The sequence below is a fragment of the Apodemus sylvaticus genome, chromosome 17 (genome assembly GCF_947179515.1).
Source record: "Apodemus sylvaticus chromosome 17, mApoSyl1.1, whole genome shotgun sequence".
NCBI classification, from domain to species: Eukaryota; Metazoa; Chordata; class Mammalia; order Rodentia; family Muridae; genus Apodemus; species Apodemus sylvaticus.
The window spans coordinates 16462168-16476686 of NC_067488.1; the positions used below are offsets into that span (position 1 = coordinate 16462168).

General features: G+C 31.9%; 1 protein-coding gene across 3 annotated transcripts in view; it reads right to left on the bottom strand.

Annotated features, from left to right (window-relative positions):
- Csmd3 (CUB and Sushi multiple domains 3) overlaps window positions 1-14519 on the bottom strand; it is a 1209570-nt gene that overhangs the window by 712407 nt on the left and 482644 nt on the right. For all 3 annotated transcript variants that reach the window (XM_052161507.1, XM_052161506.1, XM_052161505.1), the window contains one exon: window positions 5489-5613. In XM_052161507.1, coding sequence (XP_052017467.1) covers window positions 5489-5613 — 125 coding nt within the window. The remainder of the gene's footprint in view (window positions 1-5488; window positions 5614-14519) is intronic.

Genomic DNA, 14519 nt, shown 5'->3' on the forward strand with positions numbered 1-14519 from the left:
CATGTTACTGTACTGTAGTTCAGACAAAAAGACTTGAAATATTTACACTTGTACGATTATAGAGCATTCATAGTTAGAAGGCCTCCACACAAATTTTACAAAGATCTGTAACATAATTTTGTTATCTCTATTTACTCTGTATCTATGTACAAAATTTACAAAACTAAAAAGTTGTCTTTCTCCACCTCATATCGTAAACCTGTTACTCACATTGTGAGTTTACTTACATCATTTTTCTCGCATTTAAAATGACTTACATAATATTTTTGCCTGGTCAACATGCAATATTATTTCAAATGTGAGAATATCTTTCTCACATAAAATTGCACATCATTGTACCTGGCTGTTTAACATAGTTTAATACATATTTCTTAGATTTGTGAGCATGATTTGCCATTAATACAAAATTATACCAAATTTGATATTCCATAGCATATAATTTACCATAATCACTCATGCTGAGTCTTGAATAAAAATGATTAATAAACTAATAAGTTAGTAGAAAGATAATTTATGGAAGGATTGGATATAGGAATTAAGGAGTGATATTGTGGCTTATAGGTCAACACACAGGGCTTCAGTTTCTCTTTGACATTTTTGTCCTGTCTTCTCTGAGTCACCTTCACCACTATTCTCATAAGTTCTACATGACTCAATAAATACTGATTGGATACTTCAAAATAATTTGTTCAGGTTACTGTTGTTAAATTTGTTAAATGTTTTAAGATTAATAATATTAGAGATTCTCCCCACTATTATCACTTACTAAATGTGCAGAAACCACAAATAAGTATGCCAATAACTATAAAAGCTGGTATTGTACATAGGCTTCATTATGTGGATCCAGTGCATATTAAGTAAAACATAATTATTTTCCTAATTGTAAAATAGCAAATACTTCATATACATCTATTTATTCCATATTTAGAAAATGATATTTCATTTTGTATAATTATGTTAATTATTACTATCTTTCTTTTAGTTTATAATTTGCTGTTTTTCTTGTGAAATTATGTCCTTTTAAAAATAACAATTTCTTGATTGCTCTAACCATACAATTTGAAGACAGCAACTATATTAGTGATTTTTCACAGGCACAGTACACTGATACTGCTATTTACAGCACTCTCAGAAACAAAAGCATATTTATTTTGTCCAAGCACCTATGAGACTCGAGAACTATTCTTTTTTCAGACTCACAGTGGATAGTCATTTTAAAACTTCAATTACTGTGTCAGCAGGTTCCCTCCATTACTGTTCCCAGGACCAAATCAAGTGGTTTCTAGTAGCAACGATGGCTTATAAGCAATATGTATGTGTGCCTTACAACCAATAAGCAGGTAAATCTTTGTAGACGTGGTTAACATCTGCAGAAATAATGTAAATTAGGATGTAATTATCATAATAGATGGCTTTTGAATATATAGATTTTATATATCCCAGTCGCCAATGGTAGAATACCTGTTTCTAAAGATATATGTGATACTAGGATGTATGTTAGAATCCAAGAGAAACAACATTAACATTCAAAACACATTCTGGACATGCAATGAGTACTCAACTGTAGCATTTATGAAAAATGGCAAAACATGTAATTTATGTCTTAGAACAATCTTTAATCAACATGATTCATCCAATTTTATGAAATAAATGTCTTGAAATAAAGAAAAACGTTTATCGTTTGTTTCATTCTATATATAGATCTTAAATTCCATAATTTGACTCAAACTCCTTTAGTTTGCTTGTGATCCCATGTTGGCATCAGCATCATTTTCTGGAATAAATCATGTCTTTTAACATTGATTTTTAAATGAAAAATGTGCATAAGAATATTAGGAAAAGTTGGAATACTTAAAACACACAACTTATAAGCCATGATAATTTTTTATAGCTGTAATTTAATCTCGAGTGTAGACCAGTTCAGGATACTGATAAATTCAATGAAACATGATATTCTGAATTTGTTTCACAAAATGCTTGAACATAATCTATGAGTCAATGCTTTTTTTGTGTGTCCATGTTGTATGCATACGTTAATATAACATTCTGTATGTGAATGTATGATGCTTGTATATATGACAGTCAATATGTCTGTATGTTTGGCAACTATAATACTTTCCACAGTAGAGTAGAATTTTTGTTTAAAAATCAACACACCATTATATGTAAATACTTATTTAGTTTTATCACATTTTTATTACAGTTTTGAGATACGGTCTCATATAGCTCAGGCAGGCTTAGATCTTCCAAATTAGCTGACAATGATTTTGAACTATTCCTCTCTCTGACCCTACCACCTAAATGATTGGATTATAGATATATATCATCAGACCTAGAAGTACGTGGTGGTTTAAATATCTTTGGCCCACAGGAAGTGGCACTATTATGAGGTGTGGCTTACGAGAGGGGGTATTGTAGTATTGTATTGTTAGAAAAAGTATGTCACTATGGAGGTGGGCTTTTGAGTTCTCTATGCTTCAGGTATGCCCAGAGTGCAATGCTACTGATCTCTTGGCTGCCTGTGCCTTTTCTTGTTTTGTTTTTTTTTTTTTATTTTTTTTTTTTATTTTTTTTTTAGTCTATTTGAATACATTGTTGCTGTCTTCAAACATACCAGAAGAGGACATCAGATCCTATTACAGATAGTTGCGAGCCACCATGTGGTTGCTGGGAATTGAACTCAGGACGTCTGAAAGAGCAGTCCCTGAACCATTTCTCCTGTCTTTGAATCAAGTATAGAAATCTTGGCTCCTCCAATACCTTGTATGCCTGGATGCTACCATGCTTCCCACCATGACAATGGTAAACTAAACCTCTGAAACTTTAAGCCATCCCAAGTTAAATGTAGTAACTTATAAGAGTTGCGTTGGTCATGGTGTCTCTTCACTGCCATGGAAACCCTAAGACACTGTTCTTAAACCTAAGACTCTTGTTCTTAAATTTCATAATTTTCATTGTACTAATAATGCATTTTAGTGTTATTATATTGCATACAGTCTTGTAAAACCTTAAAATAAAAATGATAAAAGGAAATACATTTATATGGGTCTAAAATTACTGAGTGAGTACAGTGCACTACTGTGTGTTTTATATTTTTTCTTTGTGTTTCCCTTTTTGATACTTTGGAATCTGGATCTTCATCCCCATTTTATAAGAATCCTTTTAAAAAATGTTGCAGTCCTTTAAGATTTGGAAGGCTGTGTCGCATTCAGCCTTCTGCTTTTCATTTCTAAAATGGAGATGGTAATGCCTCCATCAATTTTTTTTGAGAAGTAAATGAGACAAAGTATATGCAGTTGTTAACATAATGCCTGGCACATAGTGAATGTTAAAAATAACAGTCACAATGTTGTAGTAACTGTGGATTCCCTCCCACATAACTCCTTTTTCAGTTCCTTCATATTTATTAACAACACAAGATTGTTCTATTCATATATACTTGAATATCATTTTTAAACTTTACTTACTACATATCTACTTTTCTTAACTTCTATATTGAGCCAATGCTGAAATATCTTTTCTCTTTATAGTACCTAGTACATATGCCCCTTCTCTATTCTGATATCTTTCTCTTTATATCTAAGAAGAATCCCCTGGGTATAGTGACTAAAAAAAAAAAATCTCTTCAGAAGAACTAAAAAGTCACAACAACTGATATGCCAACAAATGCAGAAATGTAGCCATTAAAAGTAATCACAGGTTCACGGTCAAGCAATAGAAATAGGAAACTGCAATTCAAAATACAGCTTCATAAAGGTTGGTGACGAATACTTATAAACACTTGCAACCATCAAATTAAGGAGATCAAGGCAGGGTATTAATATATTAATAAGAGTGTAGCCTGGTGTATATAAGTTACAGGTCAGTTGGGGATATATAGCAAGACCTTGTCTCCAAAGCAAAAGTTTATAATAAAGAATGCTTGTATAATTTTGTAAGAATTTTTATTTGAAGAAGTATAGTGGGTGTGGGAGCTAGGACAAAAGAGGAGGGGTGGAGTGTGGGTAGAACAGTTTTTTTCAGTGAGCAGTCAGGTTTTAAAAAGAGGAAAAGGAATAAGCAAACCAGATGGCAAAGAGGCAGTCAGAAGGTGGGAAGAGTGTTCGACAATATAAAAGCTAAAAAAAGAGATAACATTGTGTAATGATATTCAGACCTTGTCTTCAATGAAATCATAGTTATTCTGATGCTTTGTTAAAACACAGAGTCTGGCATTTGAGTTTGAGAAGTAGGTTTTATTTCTATATGTATAAACTGTAAGTTCTTGCTATATGAGAATATGCTCATCCTAGTGGCATGGTTCTTGCAAATGTTGTCTATATAAAAGTATATCAACACATTAGTTTCAATGTCTAAAACGTATGGTATGGATTCTATAAGCTAACTGTATGAGTTATCAGAATGTACTAGTTTACAGCATAACTGGAGGCTATGCTCCTCCATATCTGGAGCTTATGTTCACTGGAGGCTGAAAACAAGTATAATAAACATACTTTAATGTATATGAACTTTCATCTGAAAAAGATGAAGTATTCTAATCTGGCAACCTTAGCTTCACTTCATTTATTCTCTAGATATTAAAGATTTCACTTGAAAATGTAGTCATATATTTATATATATATTTACACAACATATATATGTATATGTATGTATATGTTATGACTCATAAAGATTTGTTAACAGTGTCAATTAAATTTCAACCAAAACTTGATAAAGATAGAAAAGAAAATACCCCTTTCATTTATAGGGAAATAATTTATTTGAAGAATTATGTTAGAAGTTGGAGTAAGAACAAAGATATGTACACACAGTCATACACCCTGGGGGAGAGAGAGAGAGAGAGAGAGAGAGAGAGAGAGAGAGAGAGAGAGAGAGAGAGAGAGAGACAGAGACAGAGACAGAGAGACAGACAGAGACAGACAGAGAGACAGAGAGACAGAGAGAGACAGAGAGACAGAGAAACAGAGACAGAGTGACAGAGAGAGAGAGAAAGAGCTGGAGAGAGAGGAAAATTAGGATATACTTGTGATAACTGGTAACCAATTATTACTTGGCTTTAGTTTAAATTCAGTTAAATTGAGTCTTCATCACTAGTAACAGCCCTCACTACAGTAAAGTGACAAGTTCTATAAGAGAAGTTGGAATTTAGTTTAAAATATCTATTTCACTCTCTCATAGAAAAAATAATTGGAGTATTTTCAAAGACAACAGACAGTCTCTAATGCTTGGTATTACATGTGTTCAGATTCAACTGTAATTTTTAGGATTATACATCGAATAAAAATGTATGAAAAAAAGAGGATTATCAATTTGGAAACTTTTGATTAAAATTGCAGTGGTCCCCAGCTTCTCTTAACTTGTTAAAGCACAAGGACAATGATAATATAAAGAATATACATTAAAATTTTATTTTTAATGATGATCAAGCTTAAAAACATGAGTATCACAGAATCTTCACGGAATATTTTATTGTAATACTTTTTTTTACCTTTACATACAGGCCTGTGGTCACTCCAAGCAGCAAACACTTCAGCTATCCTTTGACAAGTAATACTTTTGGCTCCCTGTAGGACATAATCCTCATCACAGGAGAACTGCACAGTGGATCCAAGGCTACAATTGAACGGACATTCAGAAATGTATTTTAGAAAGACAGAATGTGGTGAATAAACTCTACACTACAGACTCTATTCAATAGGCAAAATTCATAATAAATTTTAAGAAATAAATGTAATATATAACATATACAGTTATGTATTAAAAGTAAAGATAAGATGCGTCTTCTATAAATGTTCAGTGACAAGAATTAAAGAAATTTATGGAGAATATCAAGTTCAGTTATCATTAACTAAGTCACCTGTGGATGGCAAATGTGAAACCCTTGACATTCTAATCTGAATACCAGATCTTGGGGTTCTATCAAACACAATACTTCTCTAAAATGAACTTTATAGGTCACATGCCTTTGAAAATCTCGCTGTGCTTTTAAATATGTAAAAAAATATACTTTAAAAGAATACCATGTCTATGCTTTATTGGTAGAATATTCTTTTCCATTTGACCCCAGACATAGTCACACAAGTTTGTAATCACAATATTCTAGAGAAGTAGAAGGCTCACATGTCAGACCAGTCTGGACTAGATATCAAGTCTTGTTTTCATGAAAATAATTCACAAAATATACACCATTCAGTATTTAAAGCAGAGAAATTTAAATCTTGCTTTTCTTTTGATTAAAATGAGCCAGTTAATTCTTATAGTTTTAGTTTTATATATTTCAAAGTTTAATTCCTGTTTTTTTGAAACATCACATTCTTCTATCTTAAAACTGTTCACTAGTAACACAACAGTGAATAACACAATCATCAGAGACAAAAACATTCTATGCCTTTTAACTTCAGAAGAGAGAAAATCAATAATATCTAGAATATATAAAGAAATACAATTAAGTTATAAACCTTCAATGCCCCAATTTAACTGGATGAATAAAAGAAGAGGCCATTTCTAAAACAAGACAAATGATAAATAAATGTTTTTAACTCGTTCACAGTCTTAGACATAATATATATATATATATATATATATATATATATATATATATATATATATATATATATATATATAAATTTGGACTGTTTTTATATTCCAGATTTCTCAGGAACAATGATTGTCACCTGGAAAAACAAATTTTTACTCGAATGTGGCAAAAGAGAAATTTCTATTTATTATAAGTGGTAGCATAAACATGAGTAGTCATTTTTAATGTTAAATCAGACATTTCTCCACAAACTAAAAGTATAATTACCAAATGACTAATCTACTCTATCTGAGTGAATATGAACCTGGCAAATACCTTAATATAGATATGGTTGCACATCTATTTATTTCTATACTATTGATAATAACAAGGAACTAGCATCAACATGCATGAACAGAAATTGTTGTACATATTGATGACAACTTTTTAGCCAAAATTCACTCAAAATGGGTGTGACTAGACAAATTCTATATTTGCTCTTTTATCTAAAGAACCAAATTTATAGTGTAAGTATATGTAGAAGAGTTTGGCTACAGGTCACAAAATTAGATGTTGTCTATTTTTCCTGATAGGTACTATTCACCAATGTTTAGTCAAAATCAGTTCAACAATTTAAATAGACCTATAATTCCTATAGAAATAGAAACAGTCTTTAAAATTCCCCCAAACTAAAAAGGGTCAGGGGCATATGGTTTTACCATAGAATTCAACCATGCATTCAAAGAAGTGTTAAAGCCAATACTGCAGATTCATGAAAGAGAACAGAAGGAGCATTGCCTCATTTATTTTACAAGGCTACAGTTGCCCTGATACACAAACCATATAAAGACTCAATAAACAAGGAATTATAGACTAATTTTTCTCATAAATATAGATGTAAAAATACTCAATAAAGCAACATCCAAGACCATATTTAAAAGATCATCTACCCGTATCACATAACCTCCATCCCATCAATGCAGGGATAATTTAAAATACAAAAATTAGTAAATGTATTCCACAATATAAACAATCTGGAAGGAAAGAAGGACATAATCATCTCATTAGATACAGAAAAATCCTTTCATAAGAACTAGTAGCCTTCATAATAAATGTCCTGGAGAGGTAAGGGACACAAGGGACATACATGCACATAATAATGTCAATTTGCAATAAGTTTATAGCTGACATAGAATTAAATGGAGAGAAACTCAAAGAAATTTCACTAAAATCAAGAACAATACAAAGCTATCTACTTTCTCCATATCTATTTAATATAGTATTTAATTTTTATCCAGAGCAATAAGCCAACTAAAATGATGCATGTTAGAAAGGAAAAATCAAAGTAATGTTATTTACAGATAATATGATAGTGTGAATAACTGACCCTAAAACTCCACCAGGAAATCAGGGAAAATGTATAGCTCCTAGATATTGTAATCAAAGTGGCTGGATATAAGATTAACTCAAAAAAATCAGTAGTTATCTTATATACAAATGACAAATGGACTAAGAGATAAATCAGGGAATTAGCACATTTCACAGTAGCTTCAAATAATATAAACTATCTTGGTGTAATTTAAGCAATACTCAAGCAAGTGAAAGACCTGTATCACAATAACTTCAAGTCATTTAAGAAAGAAATTGAAGATTATCAGTGGTGGAAAAATCTCTCAAGCTCATGGGTCAGTAGTATTAATATAGTAAAATGGCCATCTACAAAAACAAATCTATATATTTAATTCAATCCAATCAAAATAAAAATGTTTATGTATATATTTATATAATCATTACTATTATTATTATCATCATCATCATCATCATTATTATTACAAATCTTGAAAGGCCAATTTTCAACTTCATTTAGAAAAACAAAAACTCAGGATAGCTAAAACAATCCAGAACAATAAAAAATTTTTGGAGGTCTCATCATTCCAGATTTCAAATTGTATTAGAGAGCTGTAGCAATAAAAAAGAGATGGTGTGGCATTAAATACAGACAGACTGAACAATGGAATCAAATTGAAGACCAGACATCAATCCACGGATGTATTGACACCTGATATTTTTTAAATTTTGAAGCCAGAAAGAAAAACTTGTAAAAGACAGCATCTTTAACAAATGGTGCTTATCAAACGGAATAGCTGGAAGTAGAAGATTCCAAATATATACATGTCTATCCGCACAAAATGCAAGTTCAAGTTGACCAAAGACCACAACATAAAACCAGACCCATTTAACTTGATAGAAGAGAAAAAGGTGAGAAGAAGCCTTGGATGCATTGGCACAAGAAATAGATTTTATATATATACCCATCCAGGAGTGGTATATCTGGGTCTTGAGGTAGAACGATTTCCAATCATCTGAGGAACCACCATATGTATTTCCCAAGTGGTTGTATAAGTTTGTGCTCCTACCATCAGTGGAGACCTGAGTGTCTCTTACCTCCCAAGTCTCTGGTGCATTCTGGACGGTCCCCCCAACCTCCTATCTCCTGAAGCTGCCTGTTTCCATTCTTCTTGCTGGTCCTTGAAGCTTTAGGCCTTTCCCTCACCCAGTACCAGATCAGATTCCTCTCTTTACCCCTGCCACCCCAACCACTTTCAGCCCCAGGTCCCTCTCTCTGTTCCTACTTATTATGGCTTTCTTCTCCCTCCCAACTGGCACTGAGATGTCCTCACTTGGGCACTTCAGCTTGTTGATCTTTTTCAGTTCTGTGGACTGTATCTTGGGTATTCTGTACCTTTTTTTGTGGCTAATATCCACTTATGAGTGAGTACCTACCAGGCATTTTCTTTTGGGTCTGAGTTACCTCACTCAGGATGATATTTTCTACTTTTATTCTTTTGCCTGCAAAACTCAAGATGTCCTCATTCTTAATAGCCGAGTAATATTCCACTGTGTAAATGAACCACATTTTCTGTATCCATTCTTCTGTCCTGGGTCATCTGGGTTGTTTCCAGCTTCTGGCTGTCATAAACAAGGCTGCTATGAACATAGTGAGGCGTGTGCCCTGTGAAATGATGGGGCATCTTTTGGGTATGTTCCCAAGAGTGGTATTGTTGGGCCTTTAGGTAGATCTATTTCCAATTTTCTGAGGAACCTCCAGATTAATTTCTAGAATGGCTGTAGCAGTTTACAATCCCACCATCAATTGAGGAGTGTTCCTCTTTCTCCACATTGACTCCAACATGTGTTGTCACCTGAGGTTTTGGTCTTAGCCATTCTGATTGGCATAAGGTGGAATCTCAGGGTCATTTTGATTTGTGTTTCTCCAACCACTAGGGACTCTGAACATTTCCTTAGGTGCTTCTCAGCCATTTGAGATTCCTGTTTTAACTTCCCAGTTTAGTTCTATATCCCATTTTTTGATTGAATTGTTTTTGTTAGTTTGTTTTTGTTTGTTTTTTTTTGTTTGTTTGTTTGTGGTGGTTAGCTTCTTTAGTTCTTTATAAATTTTGGATATTAACCCTCTATCAAGTGTGGCGTTAGTGAAGATTTTTTCCCAATCTGTAGGTTGCTGATTTGTCTTATTGACTGTGTCCTTTGCTTTACAGAAGCTTTCCAGTTTCATGATGTCCCATTTATCAATTGATCATTATCAATTGATACTTGAACATCAGCCATGGTGTTCTGTTTAGGAAGTTTCCCCCTATGCCAATGAGTTCAAGGCTCTTTCCTACTTTCTTTTCTATTAGACTCGGTGTATATGATTTTATGTTGAGGTCCTTGATCCACTTGTACTTGAGTTTGTGGAAGGTCTATTTTCATTTTTCTACATACAGACGAGCACCATTTATTGAAGATGCTTTATTTTATCCATTGTATTTTTTGGCTTCCTTATTAAGTGTCTAGAATTGTGTGGTTTATTTCTCAGTCTTCAATTCTATTCCATTAATTAAAATGTCTGTCTATGTACCAATACCATGAAGTTTTTATCACTATTACTCTGAAGAAAAGCTTGAGGTCAGGGATGGTGATTCCCCCAGTCATTCTCCTATTGTTAAGAATTGTCATTTCTTTTTAGCTCTGTGCCCCATTTTTAATTGGGTTATTTGGTTTGTTGGTGTCTAGTACCTTGAGTTCTTCATATATTTTGGATTATTAGCTCTCTGTTGGATGTATCGTCAATGAAAATCAAATGTAACTTCATTTAAAAGATTGAGAGAAAGCATGGATACAAGGGACATACATAAAATAAAGGCAATAGCCAACATCAAATTAAATGGGAGAAATTTAAAGCATTTCCCCTAAAATTGAAGAGAAGACAATGTTGCCTACTCTTACCATATCTATCCAATATAATACTTGAAGTTGTAGCTAGAGAAATAAATAACTAAAGGAGATCAAGGGGATAAGGGATACAAATTATAAAGGAGTAAGTCAAAGTACTGCCATTCATAGATGATAAAATAATATGAATAAGCATCTCCAAATATTCAACCAAAGAACCCCTAGAGCTGATAAACACCTTTAGTAATGGGGCTAAGTATAAATTAAGGCAAAAAAATGTAGTATAAATTAAGGCAAAAAAAATGTAACCTTCCTCTGCACAAGGAATGGCTGGATATATTTCCTGGATCAGAATATTAAAGTGTATTAAAAATTTATAATACACAAGGACCAATATTTTTTCATGTTTTTGTGGGGGTTCAATAAATACCAAGACTAATAATGAATGTAGCAAAAGTAACAAATGAAGACATGCAGACATAAAGCCACATATAAAATTAACTCAAGAAAGTTCTTAGGGATTCAATGAGATGAATTTCAAGTCTACAGGATGCAACAAGTCCTTTAATATTTGCTCTAAAAGATCTGAACTTTTAGTGACAACCCAATGAATGCCTGTATTCTTTGTTTTAAAATGATTCTTTTTTCTTCTTAGTGAATAATAAAATTTGAGAGCACAAATTAGAGGCATGAACTACAGCAGAATTTTCACTTCTATAGGAGATAGGTTGGTAACATATACAAAGTGGAAGAAAATATAAACTGACATTAATAAAATATTGAGATAAACAAACAAGTCCTAATAAGAGGAATGAGTTGTGGAACTTGTTCAATTTCTTTTTTTTTATTCGATAAATTTTTTTATTTACATTTCAAATGATTTCCCCCTTACTAGACCCCCACTCCCTGAATAATATCTAGTGATCCTTGTATTTGCCACAAATTATTTAATTTTAACCAGGTTTTCCATGGTAAAATATACAAAATGCATCATTACATCTTTGGTAGGCTTTTTATGAGGAGGGGGATTATTTTATATATATTTTCTGGATATAGACAAATAACTATTAAATATAAACAACTACCAATGTACCTTTGCTACCAAGTCAAAAGCTGTCTATGTCTTTGAGAAATGTGAAATTAATCCTTGTTAGGTGGCAAACTTTTCTTTTCCCACAGATAATTCATTTAGATTAATTTACATGCTAAAAAAAGAGGGCATGTAGTCAGTAGTTTAGTTCACAGAATTAGATCTGCTAACCAGTAACTCATCCCTGTAGAAGAAACAAAGTGTCATTTCTTGAGCACATATCAGGCACTCAAATATTTCTACTAGGCTAAAAAGCACACAATTGTCTGGGGTCCTTAAAGGTAGTGCAAATAATTTTCTTCATTTATGTGGTTCAAACTCTCAAAAATATTACTGCCGTGTATATATTCCATATACCTACTTCGCATTTCAGATGTTATCATAACAAGTATTGATCCAGAACTCACATTTTTTTTCTTTTGCCATTATCAAAGCTTATTTTCTAATCTTCTGTCATACTTATACTGAAGCTTTGCCTCACCAATTCAATGTAGAATTGATTATTTCCTTCTCTGTATCTAAAGTAAGCCAACAAATACATGTTTTGCTGCTGTGTTTGATAGCCCTCACTCAGAAAAAAATAGATGAGTACAGAGGAAGGAGATAGGAAAGAAGGAGAGTAAATTATGGCCACTATTTTGCAATAAATAAATAAATCACGACTAATAATCATTTTATAATCAATCATTTTATATCATTTTATATCAAGACTTAAATTACATTTAGCAGAATATAAACTGTTTTCCTCATAAATGCTTTAAATTACTTATTTCTCTTTTAATACCATTACTATGTCCTGGACTATTAAAGTAAAAAACACCTGAACTATTTATTTACAGGGAGCCACATCTCCATACACTCCATATCACTGAAAATATATTTTACAACAAAAAATATAACAGGGCAAAATAATAGAGCAGAGAAATCAACAGTCTATTTTTAATAGACTCTGGGCTCAATGTTTAGGAAATGGATGTTTCAAACAAATAAATATTTTCATTTTTTCCCATTTATTTCATTTTATGAAGTATTTTAAGGTGGTGGTGGAAAAGAAGTCTTGGTAGTTAAGAGTTTATATTTCATTCTCAGAGAACACAATCTTATTTCCCATATCCATGCTTAGTAACTTACAACCGCTTATACCTTGAACTCTGGGGTATGCAACATACTTTATGGGATAACTTGGGCATCTACATACATGTCCCATGAATTCTGAGTTGCCACATATACATGAATAGAAATGAATCTTGAAGATTCAAATTAAACTTAAAGAAAACCTATAACTACAGAATACGTACTAAAAAAGATTTATAAGAAGTATTTAATTACACTGAAGTGATAATAAAAGAGAATTATTTGTAGCCACCATAATTTCTCTGTCAAAACTGAAAATATGTCAACCATGCTCATCTAATCCCTTCCATGTTCGACAGATATGAATATGATGTAGCCATCAAAATAAATGATTGAGCACATTATTAAGATTCATATCATCAGGCAGATGACACAAAATGACATTGTTTAGTAACAAGTATGAATTTCATGATAATTATGTTGGCCCATCTTTAAATGTCATCATTTTTTAAAAATACTTAATTTTCAAAAGTGCCTGTTATATAAAGATTTAAAAGCTGTCAGTGGAATAAGAGATTTTTTCAAAATGTATAAACTTTGAAAACATTTAGTTTGATTGAAATAGTGAACTTATAATTTTGCTTCTAATCAAATAAAATATTAACAAAGGAAAAAAAGAGAAAGGACAGCTGTTGATATTTGATTCAAAGAGGGCATCTCAAGACCAAACAATCTTATCAACAATGCATTTATGATGAATGGGTCTTTTAGGTATTTTTATATACAATTTTGTGGTTAGTTTAAAGGATTCATGATTTCCTAACAAATGCAGAATCCAGTATTAACACAGATGGCTAGTCTTCCAAATTAAATTTTATGAGCAGAAATTAACTAGACACAAAGTCTGATACAAAAGCTAAAGCTTATGCCAAACATTTGTATAGTGAAAAGATTAAGGTCCTAAACATGCAGAAAAAATAAACTAAACCAACTAAACCTCAATATAACAGGATAATGCTTTTGAAACAAATTAATAATTTAAATTTATTTAAACTAGCATTTTCAACAGTGATTAATTGAACATTAAAAAACATAATGTACTATTTTCTTTCACTAAAATGAAATTTAGGGCAATTCTAAAAATGTGATTATTATGTGCTCTAAGAATACAAAGTGATTTAGGAATGAATAGCAACTAAATTAAGAATGTTCAAATTTGTGTGCCTGTAACTGTCAACAACTTTGGAGCAAAAATGTTCTGACATCCAGAACTCTATTGAAAAGTTCATACTTTTCTGTAGTTGTCGTCCTTATTCCTCCTGATGCATTAGAAACAAACATATGGGTTCACAATTTTCTTTTATTCTATGACAATAAAATCTTATGCCAAATGGTCATCACTGAAAACATTAGTTAAAAAAATCATTATATGAACAGGTGATATTTAAATGAACACAAACACACACATATATATAAGCAATAGTATTTACAGGAAAAAAAGGCAAAGAATTTGAAGGAAGGTAGGAAGGAATGTAAGGTAGTGTTTAGAGAGATGAAAGAATTTTTGTTTAACATATAGAAATATATAATATATCCGTATATCTA